The sequence below is a fragment of the Sciurus vulgaris genome (assembly GCF_902686455.1).
Source record: "Sciurus vulgaris genome assembly, chromosome: 8".
NCBI lineage: Eukaryota > Metazoa > Chordata > Mammalia > Rodentia > Sciuridae > Sciurus > Sciurus vulgaris.
Genome location: NC_136468.1, coordinates 47,512,693 through 47,536,758, shown reverse-complemented (window position 1 = coordinate 47,536,758; position 24,066 = coordinate 47,512,693). Strand labels below are relative to the sequence as shown.

At 39.4% G+C, this 24,066-nt stretch overlaps 1 protein-coding gene across 5 annotated transcripts in view; it reads left to right on the top strand.

Annotated features, from left to right (window-relative positions):
- DYNC1I1 (dynein cytoplasmic 1 intermediate chain 1) overlaps positions 1–24,066 on the top strand; it is a 294,747-nt gene that overhangs the window by 178,018 nt on the left and 92,663 nt on the right. For all 5 annotated transcript variants that reach the window (XM_079152251.1, XM_079152248.1, XM_079152249.1 and 2 more), the window contains 3 exons: positions 3,902–4,064; positions 6,444–6,543; positions 14,046–14,171. In XM_079152251.1, coding sequence (XP_079008377.1) covers positions 3,902–4,064; positions 6,444–6,543; positions 14,046–14,171 — 389 coding nt within the window. The remainder of the gene's footprint in view (positions 1–3,901; positions 4,065–6,443; positions 6,544–14,045; positions 14,172–24,066) is intronic.

Below are 24,066 nucleotides of genomic sequence, written 5' to 3'. Positions count from 1 at the left end.
ATAGTAGGTAGGAATAATTAAAGAAAAACTGGCAAAGCACACATTAAATCAATAAGAAAAGTCAATAAAATAGCATATAGGTTTGAATCATCTTGAAAGATACTTATAGCAGTATTTTCAGGGTAAAATTAAGAGAAATTAAAATTTATAGAATAAAAATGGACCCTAAATATAACTTATATTAGATTTTAATTTTGAAGGGCAAAAATTCATGGAATTAGTCTTCTAAGTTGAATTTCATGAATCTGGTACATTTTGTTCATATGTGTCATTCAAGCTAAATATAAGCATTTGAATAAATTTTGTAAAATTTGAAAATTATTTTGTCATTTAGGTGATATCTAAGTCATAGCCATGTATTGTATTTTTAATAAAGGATTTTTTATGGGCACTTTAAATGCATGAGGTACTGTTAACTATTAGGTCTAGGAAGAAATAGCCCATGTTTTGTGTTGAAAAAACAAGTGAACAAATGAACAAACCCTATTATAATAGCACTTTCTGCTTAAATTATAAGAAAAATAAAATATTATCCATGCCCATGTTTTGTTCTGGTATGCCCTTTGCTATTAAATTAATTCCTACCTGTTTATAAGGTGAGCTTGTTTAAAATAATTCATTATGTTTCAGAGGTGGGAAAAAGCTGGAGAAATGGATATTCCAGGGAGAACTTGGGGTTTATCCTAGAGTATAACAATTCTGATACTTTTTGTCTATGCCTGTATTTTACACTTTGTGGATTCCATTAATCAACCATTGTTTTTTAATGTCTAAGAGAGGTTTTATTTTTTGAATGCACCTTCTGGTTGTGATTCCTGGATACTCCATTATGTTTTCATTTTATTGTAACAATACTTATCAATTTAAAGATTGTGAAGTAATGGGAGGTTTTTCATCAAAAATAACTATGGCTCTATTGAATTCATAAGTTGGACATTGTTTATGGCTTTTAAAGAGTACTCCTCTGCACATGCATGTTATTATTTTGTACAAACAAATGCCAGTTGATCCCTTTTAGACATCAAAGCTTAATATAAAGTATATCCTTTGTTTTGCTTCAGTGTGAACTTAATTTCAGGCCAAATACCGTATTGTCAAGCATAATACCTGGAGATGCTACTGCTTCACCTCCCTGAGCTTGGCCTCTGCGAGTACACTTTGATCAGCCATTTACATTTCTCTTAGAGAAGAGGTTGTGTATCTTGAAAGATGAGATCAAAGTGACAATAAGCTTCAGGGAAGAAAAATTACAGAAAATTACACAGATGCTATTTTTTTATTCAAGGTAATGGACCCATAAGGAAAGATGCAGGTGAAATAGAAGTGGCTCAAAAAGATAAACAGAGACTGGAAAGATTTTTTATATCACAAAAAAGGAATAGAAGGGGAAAGTTCCTACATCTTTGCTTATATCAAGTGTGTCTCAAGTCATCCATTAACAGTGGTCAATACTGAGTGAATCTTTTTAAATAAGACCCTTTTCTTGGCCCGTACTATCCTTGTTTCATGACACTTCTTTATTTGCTTAACAGAATTAACCAAAAAAATTGAACATAGCATTTTTGTAGGGTTTTCCCTCCTTTTGCCGTGTTACACTTAGGAGTTTTATAGTATTCTGGAAATAATTTAAATGCCTCAAAGAAGCTTAACAAAATAGACTAATAAGTTACTACTTGGTTACTAGTTATTGAAAGTATAACTGTATTTATCTTTAATCCGTAAGCCAGACTTCAGGTCTAGGAATCATTCTATCCCCATTGTACAGATAAAACAGCTGCCCAGAGAGCTTCAGCTCATGGGTTAAAGAATCAAAGGAAGAATGGAGGAACTTTGGATGGTGTAGAGGAAAATGGGGCAGGGGGTGGGGGAAGGAAAGATAGTAGACTGAGACAGACGGTATTACCTTATGTACATGTATGATTACATGAATGGTGTGAATCTACATTGTGTACAACCATAGAAATGAAAAGTTGTGCCCCATTTGTGTGCCATTAAATAAAAAAAAAACAAATAAAAATAACAAAAAAGAAAAAAGAATCAAAGCTAGCAAATGGCAGAGTAAATGTTTGGTTCTAGCTTGGTTTTGTAGAGTTCTTCATGTTATTAATGGCCTCCACAGATTCCCCCAATCCCTAGCCAGCGTCTGAGACTTCATGTTGCCAGCACCACCATTCTCAAACTGATCTCTGGGCAACACTACACAGTAAAAGTTAATGGGGCTTTTGGACAGTCCCAATGCACACTGGACATTTTATGGCTCTGGAGCCTTAGGCAGCAAAGAAATATTTCTATCTAGGATGGCTAAAAACTATGGAGTGGACTTTGTTTGGAGGTCTCTGATATAGCTGAGGAATCACGTTTTGCCATAATATTACCTGGCCAGCATTTCTTAAGTTGTGAGCCAACTACATCAGGATCATTCTAATTTCTTGAAAAAAACAGATTCTCAGTTCCCTCCAAACTCCCTCTATCATGATATCTGGCAGAGAAGAGGAAGCCAAAAGGGGAAAGATGTTATGAACATTAAGAATGTGAGATCACTGCCATGACACTGCAAAAGGGATTTTTTATCATTCAGATTTCTTAGGACAGGGGCTTTGAAATACCATTAGTCAAATCAAATAACTCTTCTATAAAATATTACGCTGCCAGTGACTGTACTTAACAGAGTCTTCGGACAACCAGGTAGAAACTGGTCCTGGTTATTGGGGTTGTGGGGAGCTGTGACTGTGGATGAGTTTGGGTTACTCAGAAGGGAAGATATAATCCCCCAAGGAGCCCAGCTGTGATTTTAATGCCTGCCCTCCCTCCTGTAAGATAAGCTTCAGGAATTCTGTGCTACTGAGGAGTCACCAGTGTTCAATGAAGGTTCTCTGCTGGAAAGCTGAAGTGGGGTTCCTGAGCCACCCTGTAGGTTCAGCCCATGAGGGGTTTTCAGTCTGGGGGAGTTCCTATTCCTTTCCCTGCAGTTTTATGCAAAACCTGCCACTGAATTAATGGTTTATGTAACCAACTTTGTAACCCAGGTGAGTTAACTTTCAGACCCTATGACATACGGCTAGCTGGGTCATCTGCCTCATTTTATATCTTCAAATTTAGCTTAATAAGATTAATAATGCTAAAAAAGCAAGGCATAAAAACAATTTTGGGTGTTCTATAGAAGTGTTTGTTTGCTCCGTCTTTAAAGGCAGAAGATATGGTGGGTGATAGCAGGTTTGGAAGGAAATGTTTCAGCTTTGAACAGAGCTGCATAACAATGTTTGCCTTAGCAACTAAGCATGCAAAAGAAAGTGAGTTCACTTAGTAGAAAGAGGAAAGGTAGGGACTGGGGTTGTAACTCAGTGATAGAGCGCTTGCCTTGCAGGCATGAGGCACTGGGTTAGATCCTCAGCACCACATAAATAAATAAAATAAAGATATTGTGTCCATCTATAACTAAAAACAACAAAAAAAAATTTTTTTTAAGAGGAAAGTTACAATCTGGATCATACTATAGATGGTTCCTAATTATTTAATCTGTGTGGCTTTATAATAGTATCTAATATATGTAGTTTTATAAATTTCTTTTATGCCATTTTGAGCTGCTTTTCAAGTTCAGTGCCAAAGAAAATAACATTTAGAACTGATTGTTAAAAACATGCTAATCTGTTTTCATTTGTAATCATTTTCAATTCTTCAGAACAGTAATTAGGAAAGAAATGAAATCTTTTTGTGGGAATTTCTACAAAAGCCTTTGCTGTGAATTTGAGAACAATCTAAAATTCATATTAACAATGGTTTATTTCACTGTGTCTTACCACTCCCTGATGCACAGTCTCTTTCGAAAGTTGGAAACTTTTTCCCTGAGAAAGTTTTTAATTGTCCCTTTTTTCTTTCCTAACCATCTCTTTTACATAAAAAGCCCCTCCAAGGGAGCTGACAGAGGAAGAAAAGCAGCAGATCCTTCATTCAGAGGAATTCCTCATCTTTTTTGATCGAACAATACGGGTCATTGAAAGAGCGCTGGCTGAAGACTCTGACATCTTTTTTGACTACAGTGGCCGAGAGTTAGAAGAAAAAGATGGGTTAGTTGCTTGTGTGTATTTTTAAAATAGAGTATGATAAGTTATTTGTTCTGCTGGGGATTCTGCTGTTTTTAATTTTACTATTTTAAGCAACAGGGCCTTGCTATTTCTACCTGGGCTGGTCTGGAACTCCTGGGCTCAAGGATCCTCCTGCCTCAGCCTCCCAAGTGCTGGGATCACAGGCATGCTCCACAATGCCCAGCTTTGTCTGTTGATTCTAAATCCATTTATGTATTGACTAGGCAAACTCCAAATCTAAAAAATCAGAAGTGGGTGAAATTCCAGGACTGATCTTGCCAAACAGCTTTGACTATAAGCTCTAATTATAAACTTCTGTCTTAAAGTTTCCCTGTAATTATCATGTGCCTCTGTGAAATGCTTTTAAACATGGTATCTGGAGAACAGTCAGGTGAAAGAGAGAGGCAAAGCCACATACATTGTACTTTGAGAAAACATTCTTACAATAGGCAAAAGGAGATTTGTATTATATCTACTAGATCTAACTTGATGTCTAAGCAGACAGGAAGCTAAAGAACATAAACATGAGATATAAAAGGACTTAACTGATGTGGGGGACAATAAAGATACTGGAGAATTTTTCTTCTTTTTTGGTCGTGTAAGATGGTGCATATATTTGTGCACTTTTAGAAACACATATGATAAGGAGGTATTTACAGATAAAACAAACAACACCTAATCAATAAAAGCAAGGGGTCCCAAATGCCTTCTCTGTGATATAGTGTTTGTGTTGGAAAATGTAGTGATAGTCAACTATCATTATAGAGACACCTTATAATCCTTGTAAGAAATATGCATAGGATCGCAAGTTCAAAGCCAGCCTCAGCAACTTAGTGAGGCCATAAGTAACTGAAGGAGAGCCTGTCTCTAAATAAAAAATAAAAAGGGACTAGGGATGTAGCTCAGTGGTTAAGCATCCCTGAGTTCAGTTCCAGTACCAAATAAAGTAAAAAAGAAGTAGACGTAGCTGCTTTTTTTTTTTTTTATCCAAAAACAATATGTCAAAATAGGCCCACTTGCCTTTTTCATCACACCAGATTTTTTACTACTTCTAATTTCAAATGCATTCTTAAAGGACAACATCATACGAAGGAATGTAGCAAAGGCTCTGAAAACAATTTCAAAAGGGAGTTCTGAGAATGTTCTCAATAGCCAGAAGCATCTTTAAAATACTTTGATGAGGCAATAATATTTTGAACAAACATTGCAGTATATATATATATATATATTCTAATATGTTTCTACTTGATTACTAGTTATTGAATATGTATATTCTGCAATGTTCATTTTCTTTTAAAATACCATTATTTGTGGCTCAGTTGATTTTGTTGGCCCTATTCCTCTGAGTTTCTAGCCAAGCATTATGCTGGTTTCCTGGCAGGACCTGAATGTAGGTACCTCTTTCCTGAGTGTGCAGTGGTGGAGCTGAGGAATGGTTACCAGGGGGGAAAAAACATCATTATAGGTCAACCAGTTAGAGGCCAGGTAAGTAGTCTGAAGCCAGGTCACCCAATCTGAACAAGCACTCTCTAGGATAAACAATGCAGGGTGCAACCCAAGGTGGGGCGGGGAATGAAGAGAGTAAAGGTGAACGTAAGAGAATTTCTCAACAGAAACTCATACAACTTAGGCAGCTTTTTGTGCAGATCTGGTAGCTGCTGGCACAGAACAGGCATTACTCAATTTAAGCATTCAGCCTCATGGCGCAACTGTATGACCAGCCCAGGTTCTTCAAAGGAGGTGTTAGGGCCAGTTTTATGTCAGCAAAGTAAACACTGGCCAAAGTGTAATCTTCCCAGGCCTAAATACTGGCAGGAATAGTAAACATCCGAACACATCTGGTGACTCCTGCACTCTCCACCTTGCCTGTCCTGGTGGAAATTTTAACAATAGAACAAGAAGGCAGATGCCAGAGCCAGATGGGGTTTCCAGGGAAATAGAAACGTGCATATCCTTTCTAATCTAATGACAGATAAGATGGCATTGCTATCAAAGAATTCCCTTTTGGGCTGTGCTCCCTTGATAGCAGGGAGATTTCTAATAAACCTGCTTCCAGCTAGAACCAATTAGGGGCAGGAAAATACTTCAGGACTGGTCAAAATGGAAACCTGAAACAAATCTGACATCTCATAAGAGGGTTAGAACAATGTGTGAGCCAGGTTAGAGAGAGATTTTTCAGAAAGGAGATGGGGTTCAGTTCATTTGTTTATGATCAGGGTTTGTGATCTAGATTGGAGTTTTGACTTCAGAGAATGTTACGTGCTACGTGTGTGCCACTTCTCCACTGTTTCAAAGAGTAGGGTAGAAATGAAGCCCTGTTCTGAAGCATCTTATTTATCTCCACTGTTTAAACTCTCCTAGGGATGTTCAGGCTGGAGCCAATCTCTCTTTCAATCGTCAGTTCTATGATGAGCATTGGTCCAAGCATCGAGTGGTCACTTGTATGGACTGGTCTCTCCAGGTAAGAATTGTTGCTGGCATGGACAACCTGGGCTTGTATTTTTCTCGTGGCATTTGTATAAAAAGTAAGAGAGGTTTGTTCCTCTGTTTTGGATATGTTTACCAATCTACAATTTTCTCTATGCCTGTGGGCTTGCTTTCTCACTTTACTGAGGTTTCAGTTTTCATTCTCCTTTCAGTTATTTGTATGTACTGAGTACCCACACAGACGAGGAGCCAGACCATGAAACTGCTCTCAGGAAGGTCACCACTGATACTTTTCAAATCCGGTGACTATTTGTAAGCTTTCATCCTTCTTTAACATTTCTCTGTCAAACAGCTGAGCTGACTTCCCTGTACTTACAAAAACAACCTTCCTCCATCGATTTCTCTCTGCTCACTTCTCCTATCTTCTCTAACTTCTTCAAGACTTCTTTGGTCATGCCCTCAGTCTCTGCCCTTCTTCTCCACAAACCATCTGGAGAGGTCTTTTCCACTGCAATGGGTTCAATCACAGCTTAATTAAATGTCCCAATCAATATCCCTCTGGAATTCCACTTTGCACATTAGACAGATCCACTCAGGTGTCCCATTAAATTTCAAACTCTTCCTTAACTTATTGTTCCCATATTTTCCAAATCCATTTTTGCCTTGTACATTATCTCTATGTTAAAGGCGTTACAGTATACCCAACTTCCATCCACACTACAGACTCCTCTCCTTTATCATTCAGACAAGTCTATCTTCCAGATTCTTCATTTTCCCACTCAGATATTCATCTTACACCTGTACTATTGTTAACTTTATAACCCTATTTCCTACTTCTATCCTTATCCACTCACAGTTTTCCCTCCAGACATCTAACCAAATGATATTTCTTAAATACAAATCTAGTCACTTTATCCCCTAGATTAAATCTCCTCCTGGCCTATAGACAGTCTAAACTCATAGTGTGGCATTTAAAATGAAAGCAGACAAATCTACCAAAAGTTGATATGGTGAATGTGCAACCCAACCAGTGGGCAATACACCAAGCACCATGCCCAGGACTGAGCAGATAAGTAATGTACGCAAAGTCACCAAGTCTCGCTGCGGTGAGGTCAGAATTTGAATCCAGTAATCTGATCCCTGAGCTTATGTTCTCAACAGCACATGACATAACAGTGGTGGGGAAAGCAGGAGTGATTAGGCCCGGGCACTCACATGCAGCAGTTTCTGCTTTCTTGTAGGCTATGCACTGATTGGAAGCAACAATCAGCTACCTTGCAATTTGTGTTATCTTAGATGCTAAGCACTGTGCCAACTGCTCTGAAGGCTTTATCTTTTTTCACCCTCATAACAATCATATGAGGCAGTCATTATGAATATTTTCATGTTATAGATGAAGAAAAGAAGTCTCAGCAAAGCTCAGTAACTTGCTGAAGATCACTCAGCTAGGACATAGTGGAGCCGAGGTTTAAGTACAAGCTTTTTGTAATGCTAAGACATATATGTTCAACCACCTACCCCTGCAAAGGGTTTCTTCTAAATGTGAAACCAACACAGCTTGTAGGTGCTAAAGATGTGGAACAGGTAGCAGGTATGCTCACAGTTCAGTGAAGGTTGGGCTCTCCCTCTGGTCAGACAGGGCTTCTCAGAAGTCTGGGAGTGAGACAAATGGAGAGTGGGGGAAAACTGATCTAGGCAGAAGAGTAAAAGGCATGATAGGAGAGTCCCATTTGATCCTGTTGGGAACTTGAAAAGGAGTTGGATCCCCACAACAGGACTGTCATCAGTCACCAAGCAGGTGAGGTCTCCCTCCTCTTGAATCCCCTTTTACATCCAAACAGCAAAGCACACAGAGTATGATCAGGTATATGCATAGGCATGGGATCCAAGCCTGAGGAAACACTTAGCTCAGCTTGTTCACTTGTTTGGGATCTGCAAATCACGTAAGAACCTTAGCTGACACATTGCTCAGCAAAGGCAACTGTTAGCATGTTCCTGGGCAGCTGAAGATGCTTCCTGTGAAGCAATGGTGAGATTGACAGACTGACTGGGCCAGCAATGGTGAGACTGGTCCCTGCCCTGCCTCAGTGGGTGAAGAGACCCATTCCCATGGGTTTGTTTCCACACAGGATCCTGTGTAACTTTTGTGTTGGAGAAAATAAAATTGAAAAAGGCAAAAATTCCACCATGGAAAGACTTTATTTATTTTGTCTTGTTTTTGTATAACCTGCCCATCCATTCTGTGGAAAAGATTTGCAATTGTTAAAAAAAAAAAAAAAAAAAAAGTATTTTATGAAGGGTTAAGTAAAAAGAATTGGAACCCCCAGATCCTGCCTCACAACACTTTTATGAGGTTCAAAGGACCAGGTTACATACTTATGGGGTAAGAGTCTGAGTGGATTTAGAATCAACTCAATGATTTTAAGAAAGAAGAAAAGGCCAGATGCAGTGGTCCATCGCTTGTAATACCAGCAGATTGGGAGACTGAGGCGGGAGGATCCCAAGTTCAAAGTCAGCCTCAGCAACTTTGCAAGGCGTTTAAGCAACTTAATGAGACCCTGTCTGAAAATTTAAAAATAAATAAAAATAAAAAAGGCTATGGATGTGACTCAGTGGTTAAGTGCCCTGGGTTTATCCCTGGGGGTGGAGGGGCAGAAGAAGAAAGAAGAAGAGGAGGAGGAGGAGAAGGGGGGGAGGTAGGGGAGGGGAGGAATGGGAGGAAGAAAGAAAGAAAGAGGAGGAAACTTGTGAAGCAGTCTCAGGGCCTGATGGTGGCAGATAAACCTAAAATGCTTTCCTGAATAGAACAGTATTAAGCTGAGGATAGAAAAAGAAACTATCAAGTTTCTGTGCAGCTTTGCTTCAATCTGGACTTCTTAAATGATAACACTTTAACTTTGCAATATTTGCAAAATACTACCCAAATATTATCACCTTAAAGAAATTTGGGCACTTGGGAAATTATTTCAGCTCTGTCATTCACTGAACATTATTTAGCACAATGGGTCAATAATACTATCCACATACCACATCACAGGTTTTCCAGATGTGTACAAACTAGACATGTGATCTTGCTCCCACTGAACATACTCCTCTCACATGTAAATCGCATCCTCCAACCCTGCAGTCATCTAAAATACAAACCTGAGTCATCTTTGAAAGCTCATTTAGTTGCTAAATCCAATCAGATTTACAGTAGCAAAAAGATTCTCCCTGGCACTCCATTATCATGTGAATTTCACAAGAACTTTATGTCACACTCTCTGCTTCTTCCTTTTTTCCTTTCTTTGGTACCAGGGATTAACCCAGTGGCACCACATCCCCAGCCCTCTTTATTTTTTACTTTGAGACAGGGTCTCCTTAAGTTGCTTAGGAGTCTTGCTAAATTGCTGAGGCTGGTTTTGAACTTGCCATCCTCCTCCTCAGCCTCCGGAGCAGCCAGGATTATAGGCATGAGCCACTGTACCTGGTTCTCTACTTCTTATATTAAAAGTCCCTACTTCCAGACTCTACACAGTAGAGTCATTATAAGTACTTTGATCAGATTAATCTTTGTAACAATTACCTGTATGCTCTTTATATCACTTAGACATGTTGCCTGACTTCCCTTGGCTAAGGTTTTCTCATTCATGAAATGATGATAATGATAATACTTAGCTTACATTTTTATTATAAGTATTAAATGAGTTAATATATCTAAAGGACTGAGAATTTTTAAAGTGTGTCTAGCGCAAAAGAAATAATTAATGTGACATAGTAGTGAGTATAGTGGTATTAATAGTTGTAGATTGTGACTCCTATGCCCCATTTCCCAGAGTAAAATGGAAAACCGTCTACCAATGCACAGTGACTTCTGAGATAGTGCTCCCAGGCCTTACTTCCAGCCCTTTCTTCTACTGCACCTCTTTACATGGCCTACAACCTGATATCCCCTTCTTCTCCATGCTATTAGGATAAAGAAAAAAAGAAAAAAAAAAAAAAAAAAACTTTACCCCTGGCAAGGTTAAGTAAAAAAGGGAAATTTATTGGAGAGTCACTGGAGTATTTAGGGAATCCATGGAAAGGATGAAGAACCACAACTCAGGAACAGAAATTTGGGCAGATCAAGGGAACTCACCAGTAGGATACTGTCATTAACCTGACTCACTAGCCCACAGGTTTTGCATCTCATCTCAGTTCAAAATTAATAACAACTACGTTAGAGAATGTGATTAGCATAGCTTGGTCAAGCATCTACCCTGTAATTAATTAATTATCCCAGGGAAATTACCTCTGCTATTGGGGTAATCCCAAAGGGGAAGCCTGTGAACCAGGCAGATACCTGGGAAGAATCTCCTGGGCTAGTCTTTGTACTCTTGCCCACATGCTCCTCCTTCTTCTCTCCTAATAACTCACCCAGTTGGCAAGGTTCAACTGTAGTCCCATTTCTTTTCGGAAGCCCCTTCCATCTTCTCTCCCAACCACATCCCCTGGGGGTTTACTCCCTACTCTTCCCACTGTGCTTCTACAGAAACCCTATGTTGGTGCCTCCCTCTTAGCACACGTTCTGCTTTGATGCTCGGGTTGTGGTTAGGCCTACCTGTGCCTTACTTGCCTCTGCTTCAAAGTGAGTTCCTACAGAGCAGAGTACACTGTTGCTCATGGATATTCTTGTTCCACATTTTACCTGGCACAGTGATTTATGTAGGAATAGTCGGCACTTGCCACAGTAGACAGGAAGGGCGTGGCCTTTGAAGCCCACTGAACTTCAAGAGGGGTCCTCACTGACTTATGAGCAGTATGACTTGGAACAACTTACTTACCCAGGGACCCTGCGCTTCTTTGTCTCTGGAAGTGAGTAAGCCATGCCTGTTTCAGAAGAATGTAAGAGGCACGTGGCTCACATATCACCCAGCTCAGTGTCCAGCACTTAAAACATGTTGATTCCTTCCTTTCCAGGAAATGATAGATTTCATTTCTTTTTAAAAACAAACCAGGCTTGACAACATACATGGTAATTTCTGGGTAAAATTCCCATCAATTAAATATCAGATAATCCAGCCCTTTGAGTAATTAAGTGACCATAAATTTTATAATTGTTCAAAATCATAATTTTAAACAACATTTAAATGCAAATAATTGCTTAGAGACTTTTTATCAGAGAATAAGAAGAAATAACTAGTCATGCTCAAACAGAGTAGGAAAAGACATGTTAGAGGATACTTTGAAATTAAAAGCTTGCATGAAATGAGATTTAAGTCACTACCTCTAGGCCTTGTAATCCCAGTTATAGAAATTGTGCCAAAGGCATTCACTAGTATTTTACTAAAGCACTCCTGGTTTTCTAAAGGAGTTTGAAAGTAAATAATGTAAATGGAAAAAAGAAAAGCTGCAAGAGAGTGCCAGCGATGAGACCCAGATGTGAAGCTGTGGGATATGACTTCAGACACATCTGGCTGCTCCCTGGCCCCTGTGGTAGTAGTGTCGGTGTTTATAGAGTTGCCTTTTCACATGTGACATAGTTAAACTTCAGATGGACAGTCTGGAGACTTCTGTGTTTATCTGGATGTTAGTTTCATGGAATGGGCTTTGAATCAAAGGCCTTATTTAATCGGCTTTGATTCATCTGCTGAAGCGCATTTTCTCATAAAGAGTGATTACTTCCCTTGGTGGCCACATCCACGTATCTTGCTGTGTGTGCCTCCACCTCCTCTATACCCAGCAAGTTGTAAACTCTCTGCAGCTTTCTTAATTCGAGACTACTGAAAGAAGAAATAAAGCCACATAGAAGACTTAGATTTGTTATCTTTGATAAGGAAAAAAAGTCAATGTTTGAATGTGTAAGGGAAATCTGTTTACAAACACAGCATAGTAAAAAGAAAGGAAAAAATTAAATCATCTGAAAAAAAGGTGACATGATCTGAAATTCTCCTGATGCTATGTTTAGTGGGGCTGCCTCATGGGAATGTCATTTGCCTGAAATGTATTCGAACTATGAGATTCATCCTAGATTTATTTAGAGACAGAGTTTATGTAGGGTGAGTAGGTGTTTCCAACACTCAGCATCGCTGCAGAGGTCTCCTTATTATTGTCCTGGTTGTGTTTCTCACGCTTAAACCTGTAATTATTGGTATTGTTTGACAACAATGGATCAAATATTTTTTGCTGAGCACAGTTACTAAAATAAAAATTTTAAAGTAATTCAACAGATTTTGGTGCAGGTTTATGATATGCTAGGAATTATTATAGTGTGGATTCAGATGTCAATAAAAACCAGTCCCTGCACTCAATGAACTTACTATATAGTGAAAGACATGGTGGGGAAAAGATCATTTCACAGTTGGAGAAGTGCTTTAGGATAAAAACAAAAGATGGGGGAACAAAGTGACAAAGAAGAGGGCAGGTGATTAGCTAGGACTATCTGGAGGATTCGACACCTACATTGAGCCTTAAAGATGACTTTGTGAGTAAACAGTACAGAAGAGGTCTTCCAATGAGAGTGAGATCAGACCCATAGGTACAGAGGCTATTCCTGTGTGCTTCAAACTCATCCCAGTGAAGCTGGGTTGTGGAGGGGGGTGGTAAGGGAAGTTTGTAAGAAATTGAGCAAGGGAGGTAGAAAATGTCACCTCATGAAGGCTCTACATGACTTGGATTTTTGCCTTGAAATTAGTGATGAACCCTTAAGAGTATTTTAAGCTGAGGTGACTTAGCCAAATATATATTTTGTAAAGTCATCCTGCAAGGGGTGGAGTTTGTAGATGAGGGTAGGACCTGGTAAGCCTGGAAGCTGATGCCTTCACCAGACCAGAAATTAATTTAGGAGGCTCTGACCTTAAGAATGGAAAGAAAACATGGATTAGAAAGGTATGGAGGAAGTAGTGACACACTTCAAGAGAGAGGAAGGAGTGAAAATGAAAATAGCACATCTGGCCTGGCTAGCCAGATCCATGTCACACGAGCAGTTTTGCGTGGAAGTCATTGAGCTTATTTTTCCATGAGTGGCATCCGATGTCTTTCCAGACAGCCTTAAGCCAGCCCTAGCAGGCAATCAAATATTAGGATCAAGCTCAGAAAGATAGCAGCCCTAGAGATAGAGTTGAAAATTATCAGCATACTGTTTTTAAACTATTGGAGTAGATGAGATAACCTGACTGGAATGTACAGACAGAGGCAAAGAGCAGCCCCTTTAGACATAGCAAAAGGAGAACAGGTAGGGATTTCTAAATAGTGGTCAAGGAAGAAAATGAGAAGAGAGAGATGCAGTAGAAGTCAATACAGGAGAAAGAAGGAGTAGCCCCAGGTGTCAGACACTAAGAGAGGCCAAGCAGTGTTTCCCATTGGTAGTTATTGGTAACCATACAAGCACACACAGAGTAGTGGGTACAGAAACCATATTGCAGTAAATTGAGGCTGTAAGCTGTTATTAAATATGCCACCATTTAAAAATAAAACACTATTTGAAGTATGTAACATAACATGTGTACATTGAAATGAGAAAGGGTTCCTTGTGTTGTCATCTTAGCCTAATGCATCCTTGTGACCTCTTCCATTTAGTACCCTGAGCTGATGGTCGCTTCTTACAACAATAATGAAGATGCTCCCCATGAACCAGATGGAGTGGCCTTGGTTTGGAACATGAAGTTTAAGAAAACCACACCAGAATATGTCTTCCACTGTCAGGTAGGAGTCATCATAGTAAAAATAACTTACATCTCCAACTAGAACAAAAATAGTTCATGCTGCATTGCATCTGTCTTATGTTGGGAGGAAGAACTGAGTTTAAAAATGGAATTGTTGACAATTTTGGAAAATTCCCCCACAGTAACCTAATGTTTTGGGAAAGTGGCAACCCTCCCCAAACAGTTAGGAAGCCTGGTTGGGGACTGTGTCATTTTCTTTCTATTTAAAACAACCCCCATGAGGATGAGTTTATAAAGACCTCGCACTTATGAAGAAATTGTGGTGTACCACTTCCTCTGCTTCACAGCAACATATGCTTGCCCACCCACGTGGACATCCTTAGAGCACTACCATTTCAAGTTCCCTCCTTTCTCTGAAAGGCAGTTCAGTGGATTTTGCCAATTTTAGGTTTACAGGCACCATATTGTTTTGTAGATAATAATACTTGTGAAGCCAGGTTGGGGAAAGCTTGCCACCAATATTTCTCAAATTGTTGAGAAATGAAGATGCTATTTCTAGTGTGCAAGTGCAGATAATATCAAAGCTTTAGATATCTTACTCCTTGTGTCTACTGACACATGTCTTCTCTTCTGTTTGACACACTACAGGCTGAAATTATACTACACTTGGACACATTCAGCTTTGCTCTGTTGCCATGACTCTTCCAAAATAATATGCCTTCCCATTGACCAAAGAATCAACCCCTTTATTAATGCTCCTATCCTGTGATTATGCACAAGGAAAGGAAAGCAAACATGCCAGCTCAAAGTTTCAGTTCCTCAAATATTACAGTTCAGAGGTACTGAGTGACAGATCACTTTGAATACATACACATTTGAAGAGGGCTGGTAAACCTGTAGATTTGAGGAAGCTTTGTGCCATTTTATATCTAAGAGCTGAGTAGCTTTTTGAACTAAAATATGTTTAGACTTTAGAGCATTATCAGATATAATTTGGGGAACAGGAGCTGCTGAAATAAAAAGCCCCAGCTTCAATGTGATTGAGTAACCTCTAATGCTGGCCATGTTTTTCTAATTTACTATCTCAAAAACAACTTAACGAGAAGTCTAGGTCTGCATAGTAAATAACCTTTATTTTCTGAGCCTTTGAAATAAGAACAGTTTTTTTTTCCTTTTTTTTTTTAAGGTTATCAAGTTTGTCAGCTCTTTCTGTAAACACAGAAGCACAAAAATCCTAATTTTGCTCAGTTTTAAGAGTTTTGCTGAATTGCCAGGAAAAATGCTATAAAGATTATGAGATAAAGAGAAGCACATTTTTGAAAAACACTGCCTTTTAAATTATTCAAAGTTACAGAAAGCATATTTTTAATTTTAAAAAATCCAAGAAGCACTCCAAACTGTTTTAGTCAGTATGTATGACATTTATCATAATTTCTTAAAAAAATTTAACTGTATCAACTGACTCCTAGAAATCTGAAGAGAAAACATAACGTAGTGGGCTAGGGTTGTGGCTCAGTGGAAGAGCACTTGCCTAGCCTGTATGAGGCACTGGGTTTGATCCCCAGCACCACTTGTAAATAAAATAAAGATCAACTGACAACTAAAAAATATTTTTAAAAAATGTATTTAATATTCACACCATTGCATAGTAAACAAGTTGATAGAAGCATGAGAATGTTAAGTGAAGGAATAAATTCCAAAGGTCTTCAGAATTAATTAGAATTTTTAAATTACTTGTTTTATCACATGACTATAATTGCTGCTATTGGAGAAAGAGACCATCTTTTCCTTCTCCTAGTACCTTTGGGATCATTCACTAAGGATTACATCAACAAGCATTAAATTTTTAGTTTTTCCCTTAAATGATCCAATGAATGCATTTTAAAACAAAATGTATTTTAAAAAAATAAAAATAAAAATAAGCAGCCAGAAATTACCTTGAATATTCACAAGATAGTTACACCAAAGTTACCCAAAGATGCTGAGTGACATCTCTGTCTCCCAAATTCCTATCTTTAATTCATCTGGTGACTGGAGACAGATGGGGGATCTAAACTCTACCTAACATTCTCACTGGGAAAGCAGAAAAGAAAGAATGCTGATAAACTTCAAAGTTTTTAAACTTTAGGGCTGATCAAGTGACATGTACAGAAGTTCATGATGACAGACTTCAGGTATCAAAAGCTATTCATTTAACCACTCACATTTATAGATACTTAAAAATATGATTGTGCTACTCAGATATAAACTGTCAGTAATTCATATACAATGACCTTAATATTCATGAAAACCACAAATATCCCAATTATTGGATATGACTACAGAACCTAGTTTCTACCATTAAATTAATCGTCTTCGAGTGACCTACTATAGGAACTGTAGGGGACAGGATTTAATACAAACTCTCAGGGTAAATTGGAATGAGCTCTGATCCCTCTCAGGAAAGAAGGAAAGAGAAGATGGGAGCAGACTGAAAGTAATTATAGTCAGTCCTCTATATTCAAGGGTTCTATATCCAAGGGTTCTGTATCCATGGATTCAACCAAATGTGGCTTGAAAATATTTTTTTTTAATTTGCATCTGTACTGAACACATACAGACCTTTTTCTTGTCATTATTCCCTTTAAAAAAGTATAATGATAACACAGCATTACTGTTATTTTATACATAATGTAGAGATAATGTTAAGTATTCAAGATGATACAGGAAGATATTCATGTTAGATGCAGATACTGCACAATTTTATAAAAGGGACTTGAGCATCTGCAGATTTTCATATGTGATGAGGAGTTCCCGAAATCTAGCCCCCCCCCCCCCCGCTTCAAGGACATGGAGGACAGCTATATGAAGCCCTTCTGAGGCCCCTTGTTATATTAGCCAGCAACTAATAGGAGATATAGATCAGATAGACATATGTCGTTGGCTCTTTGCGGTTCCAAAATCCATGGATATTTGTCACCGCCTGCAGCAACAACTTGCACGGGTCTTATGGGTGGTGGAGTGGAAACTGAGGCACTTCTATCTTTCTCTTTGGTGCACTGCTTTCTTGCTTGTTTATAGAGGATAGAGGAAATGAGGTTTACTTGCTTTGAGAGGAGAGAGAGACTTTGTTTCTTGCTTGTTCATTTATAGAGGATAGAGGAAATGAGGTTTACTTGCTTTGAGAGGAGAGAGAGAGAGACCCTGCTTATCAGAGAGAAAGAAACTTTGCTTAAGAGAGAAACTTTGCTTATCAAAGAGAGACTTTGCTTAAGAGAGAAACTTTGAAAGAAAGACAGGCTTTTCCTAGAGCTTAGAAGGAGAGAGGCCTGCCATGCCTTAAAGTCCTGCATCCTGTGAACTAAGGGTGTGTCTGCCTAAGGTGCCCTAGTGATGCGTCTCAGTTCTCCGTTCCACAATCTGCCTTCCGCCGCTGCCCCTACTCGCTGCTGTGTTCTTTCTTCTGGCTTTTTTGCTAATGGCTACTGCCGCGCCACGTGTCTTCTGCTAATGGCTGCTGTAGCGTGTTTTTCCCTCTGGCTGCTTCTAATGACTGCTGTGTCTCTGTCTCGCTCCGCCTACGCTTATATCACCTCCAGGAGGTGGAGAGCAGGGCCACGCCTCTTACGCAAAGATTAGGCGAGATGCTCCCAGCAGGCAATTAGTGCTCGAGAACACATGCACATACATTGTGTGCGTGGAGGAGAAAATCACCTGAGTGTGCTTATGTCTATTAACCTCCTCGCTGCCGATGTGATCAGGCGCCATCCCGTCGCCGCCAACATGGCACAGCCCCCAACAGACATAAGGTTTTCTAAATAGATCCTTCATATGTATATGAAAGATGGAGCAAGCAAGAGAAAATTGACTCATGAGATTGTGAGGGATGACAAGTCTAAACTGTGGGGCAGTCCAGCAGGTTGGAGATTCTAGTAAGGGCCGATGCTGTAGTCTTGAATCTATATCTGCAAGGCAGGCTAGCAAGACCGGGTTTTTATGTTACAGGCAAAATTGGTTTTTCTTTTGACATCCTTGGTCTTATATCTCAAAGACTTAGCTCCTGCTACAGAAGATAATCTGCTTTACTTAAAGTCTACACATTTAGACACATCTGAAAAATACCTTTACAACAACATCTAGCCTGCTGTTTAATCAATAAACTGAGCACCATAGTCCAGCCAAGTTGACACATGAAATTAACACCTTGATTTTTTGCCAGATCCAGGAAACCAGTATCTTTCACAATTTCCAAAATCTTTCTAATTCCAGATCACCATGAACTAATACCTGGAGTGATTAACTTTAGAAGGGAAATTGTTAGATACCAGGGGAATGTGAGCTTTCCTAAGCTATGAAAAATCCTGTGAGAAATTTGAGGTCATAAGAAGTGTCTCTGTGACATCAAATCTGTAAAACCAAAACCAAAAAAATGATACTAAAATGTACTAAGAATCTACTCTTTACATTCATTATCATAAACACTCAGTGTCTCCAGGTGTACCTATGAAACACATTCAAAACCAGCTGGTTTTTATTCCGGAGCTCATGTCCTGCTTTACTCTGTATTAGTAAGGGATGCATCCAGGTGACACCATGCAGGTATGTGGCATGGGGTGGGAGCTGGGGAGCTGAATAGAGAAGAATTGGAACAAATTGGGCTCTCCACCTTACTAATAATTGCAATCACTTGGGCATCTTTAAGAATGATGACTGAGTTCTACCGACAGAGATACTGGTTTAATTTGTCTAACTCATTTAGTTTGAAGGGTAGACGGGCAAATAGGGGCATTGATAGCAAAGATAGCGCGACTTGTTCAAGGTGTATTTTTGGCTGCCCACCACTTAGAAGACATTGGTTGAATGTGGTCCTAGATGTGGACATCTTTACCATTTTCTAATCCTGAAGGGAATATCAGAGCCCATGTAATGAAAAAAAATATATATATGAGGAAAACAAACACTCTCGCTCCTGATCTGCATCTTTTCTCTTACATTCTTTCTGATCTTTGGTAAATCTTCATTTATTACAACTGGTACTTTCTGGACATTAACTTACTGAGATCAGTTTAGTTGAACCCACATTCTCCTGTGATATTTCAATAATTTCAAAATTTGGCAGTCTGTTTAGTAGAAAAGAGGACTGAGGATAAGGAGAAGCTTTATTATAATTATGCTTTTATAATTTCAGAATAATTGCATTAGCTACCCTTTCTCAATGATCTCCACTGATTTCTTCATCTTTTCTCCAAGTGTGTAATTGCTCACAAATCCAGTGGCTCGGAAGAGCATTGTTTCAGGCACTAGAAAGAAATGCACAAGAAACACATCAACTCAATCTTTTGTAAAGACTGACAGGCTTTCAACCTAATCAGAAAAAGATTTCAGTCCGAAGACTCTTGTCTCTGTTATGACTAATGAAGCCAAATATCTTCTCCTTTCGTGGGCAGTTTCATGTCTTTACTAAACTGAATTTTTGGTGTGGGTTCTAGTCCTGCGTTTTGTTTGTTTGTTTTTCTATTTTCATTTCAATAAAAACTGTCTATACTTGGAAAATATCTGTGGACTCTGCATAGAAATCAGCCACACAGCCCCGTCACACAGTCTGGCAGCGCTCCTGCTGTCTTCTGTAGTGGCTTCACACACTGTCATTAGATTATGTGTCTGACCAGCCTGTGTTGCTTACCCTGGTGTGGTCTTTCTCTTTTAAATGGAATGAGTAGAATCAGAAATATAGATCTTAGAATTAGCTGCACTGAAGTAAGTAGAATAACTATTTTTAGAGGCTTAATGTGGTCAGAGGTTTTTATTTTTACTTTGTCCTGACTGGGTTTCTTTATCCTTGGCATCCTCTTTTCAAGGATGATCTGACAGTGACCTGAAACTGACCATGACCTGAAAACTTGCACTGTTCCAGGGAGAAAAAAGAATGTGAAACGGGGCAATATCAACTAACCTCGTTGGTGCCAGGGTTTCAAACCCTCAGTTGTACTTTTTCCTACGTGTGGCTTCACTTCTCATTAAGATTCTATAAAGATTACAGATGAGATTGTGACTCCTGGCCTCAGCTGCCCGGCGTCTGGTTCTGCATGAGGTTCCCACTAACCTCAAAGAGAGTTCTGCCTGCCTGCCAGAAGGGATGGTTAACGCAGGAGGAAACGTGGGCTGGTGGTTAGGACAGGGACAGAAAGTCGAGACTTGCAGCTCCTTTCCTGACTGATCATGCTACTGGGTGACCCCCAGTGAGTCATGGGCTCTGGTGTTGAACTTCTGATCCCATAAAAAGAAATCTTCCTCCAGTCTCTGGCGGAATTGTGAAGTTTGTTTTAATAAATTGGATTTCTATTACCATCAATTTTTGTTGAACTCAGACTGGTTCATAATGCAAATTTTTAATCTTTGTGGGGGACACAAAGATACATATTAATTTAAGTTAATTTTCTAAAGTATATTATAACCAGAGAAGTGTTAGAATCTGACTTTAGGATTTTTCAACACAAAAGGAGGGGAAACTTTCTTATGGCCTGGCTGATGAAAAGGCAATTCCTAAGGTTTTTCTCTTGGCTGTGCTAAGAAGTGGTCACTGGAAGTCAAAAAGACAAGAAGAAAAGATTCGTTCTTTGACAACTAGGGCTTCATATGCGATAAGTTCCTAGAATTCAAAATGAAAGCATATAATAGATGCTTTGTAATTGGCAAATAAACTCTATGGTCAAGAACATGCAAACCCAAGTAAGACCCAGACAGTTTTCAAATGTGCTGTTCAATGTACCTTAGAATCGGAAAACAGAAGGAAACCTCAACCAGTATTGTACATATTATGACACATACTTCAAGGTACAAAATTATGGAAAATTAAAGATTCCATATGACATAAAGGTAAAATTAAACACTTACATAAACGATGCAAATTATATGGATCAGACCAGAGGAACAGCAAGCAGCACAGCATTGCTATTTTGTGTCTTTAGGAAAGGGCCCATGGGAGTTCAAACAAACGTGCTAAAATGAAAGGCAGACATTTGGAAACACTTCTTTTATGCCAATTGAGTATGACTGGTCCAATGATGGAGGCTTGAGCTAGATGCTGATTCTTATTAAATCAAGCAGCAGGAACTTCATTTTCTGTTTTGGCCCAGGAAACTGGAAGCAGAAAAACTGCCTTGCCAGTTTTCATTCTTTATCTACCCTCTTCAGGAAACTTCTCCAAAGAGTAACTCAAGAAGAAGCAGAATGAGTCATTTAGATGCATCCAGGGAAATTAGAATTTTCAGCTGGATTGTAGCAAAGAGATTGTTTCCAAGGTGATTTCTCATCTGAGATGTGCAATGAAGCAGCTTGTACACCTCCTCCAGTGCGCTACTGAACCAGGGAGCTATTTTACGCAAGGGATGTCATGAGACAATATCTTTGACCAAACTGTTTTAAATTGTTTTGTTTTGTTATGTTGTACTACAAATGATCAAGTTGAAGTTTCCTATTATTACAAACACTATATAAGACTCTTTCAGTAGGATACCCTATTAAGGTGCCATGATGCATCATAGATGTGGAACCCAGAATTGCAGACTGCATTCAGCTGCCTAAATGCCCTTTCCCCTCTTCCCATGCCCTGTGCTAAACCATCTGAACAGGGCCTTATCTAGTTGCGCTTCTAGGCACTGCCCTAGGAGTCATTGATGCTGTGCGGTGAGAGCCACAGGGCAGCATGAACAAGCTCTTCTGGTCTTTCAAGTTGTTCTCCCCACCCCCCAGTCACCCATTGAGGTCAAAGAAACCTTGACCTCAGAAAAATGAGTGTTCTAAGAGGTCTGGACTGACTATTTGGGGGAAAAGGGCTATATCTACCTATTAGAATCTCTGTGAAGATTAAAGATAATATGTGTGTAAGTAGCTTGGGCTTCCCTAACAAAAAGCCATAGATTGAATGACTTGTAAGCAACGGTGATTATTTCTCACATTTGTGGAGGCTGGAAAGTCCAAAGTCAAGGCTGACTCAGTTTCCTGTAGGGACTTCCTTCCTGGCTTGCAGATGATGCCCTCTTGCTGCGCCCTCACATGTGAAGAGAGATCACACACGTGAGTGCACAGGCGTTCTCTGATGTCTTTTCTTATAAGGACACTAATCCTGTTGTATCTGTGCCTACCACCTTCATCCCCTCCCCTAATCCCTATTTCTAGATACCATCACAGTAGTTGTTAGGCCTTCAACATAGGAATTTGGAAGGAAAGGGACACAACTTACTCTATAGTAATAGATAAACCTACCTACATTTGGTTGTTGCACTATCATTGCATAATAGTCACATAGGAAGAAGCCGAAACCTTGACATTCTTAATTTCCTTGCTTGGTTGTATTTCTGAGGAATTTTCAGCTCACTTCCATTCATCTACTTCCTCATTCATTTATTCATTCACTCAACATATATATACAGGCTATTACCATGGCCAAGCCCACCCAACAATGGTTGGCTGGAGTTGAGAAGTAGCTATTCCTTTACCATAAGAGCCTTTCAGTTTCCCTAGTTCCCACTAGGTTTAATTTTTTCATCACCTGGCAAGTTACCTGGACCCTGTTCACATAGGCCAGATCCTTATGTATGTTCTTTATGCATATAAATGCCAAATGGAGAGGATAACTCAGACCATTCCAAAATTCTCTCATCCCAGTCACTTTCTGATTAAATTATGATTTTTACCATGTCAGTAATGAAAGCAGGGAAGCAGTTAAGTGCATCATGGTTAAGAGCAAGCTATAGGGCCACACAGCCTGGGATTATAATTCAGTTCTACCACTTAGGAGCTGTGACCTTGAGCAACCCAAAGGGCATTATAAGACTAAAATAATATATAAAGAGCACTTAGTGTTAGGCACATAGTAAGTACACAATGAATGTCGGTTTTGATTATTACCTGATATGCAAGAATGAACCCCATTCATATCTGCGTGTTCTGAACAAACAGCATGAACACAGGTCCCTTTGTGCCAGGCATTATATCTTTAGTGACTCAATGGGGAAGACTGTGACTGAAGAGTCTAGAGGGAGGGACCAGGTAGCGAGGCAGCAGTGCTGAGGAACATGGGGTAAAGTCTCTTTCCAGCAAGTGCAAAAGGAGCTCAGTGTTTGAATGACTGAAAGGGTATACTGGTATAAATGGCTTGACTTCCATCCCTGCTGCCATGCTTCTGCCACATGCTGGGCACCCTTGCTTTGATAGGCACATGCTTTGTAAAGGAACCCTCTGGTCCCTGTGTAGCTCCATGACTACACTAACTTCTGTGAGGACTAGTGGGTCATTTGCTATGCTTCATACACTCTGTGGAACCAAAATAAGGAAATGGATCTGACCAATATTTCCTTTCATCTAAAACAGTTTGGCATCTCTGTGAAGACCTGTCCCTCCCCGAGATATTTATGGCCTGCACTTCACTCCCCTTGGTGGGGCTTCCTTTCTGTGGAATATCAGATGGTGCGTTTTCTTTATCCTACATTTCTATGTAGGCAGGAGCAGATGTAAAAGAGTAGCAAGTGGTCTGAAAGGAAATCTAAGTCTCAGAAGATCAGTGTTCTCCCTGTGAGGCCTATGTAGGGGAGACCTCATTCCTGAGAACAATCAGGGAGATGCAGGGGGTGGCTGTGGTGTTGACCCAGGCCATAGAAGTGCCTACCAGGAGCATGCTACGGCCACCACCACCTCCAAGAGGGATGTCTGTCATTGCTTTGGATTCTTTATATTCCAGGAACAGAATCACCTCTAAATTTCAGACCATCTGTTTCTTAAAAAAAAAGAAAAATTAGCCCTTTATGAACTTGACCCACAATTTCTGATTTGTGTGTGCTCTTAAGTTGCCTAATATTGACGTATGAAAGGAGCTATTTGAACGCACTGTTTTAAATTAATACAAAGACTCATATTTCCCCAGTCACATTGTTATTTCAGTTCATCTCAGACAATTT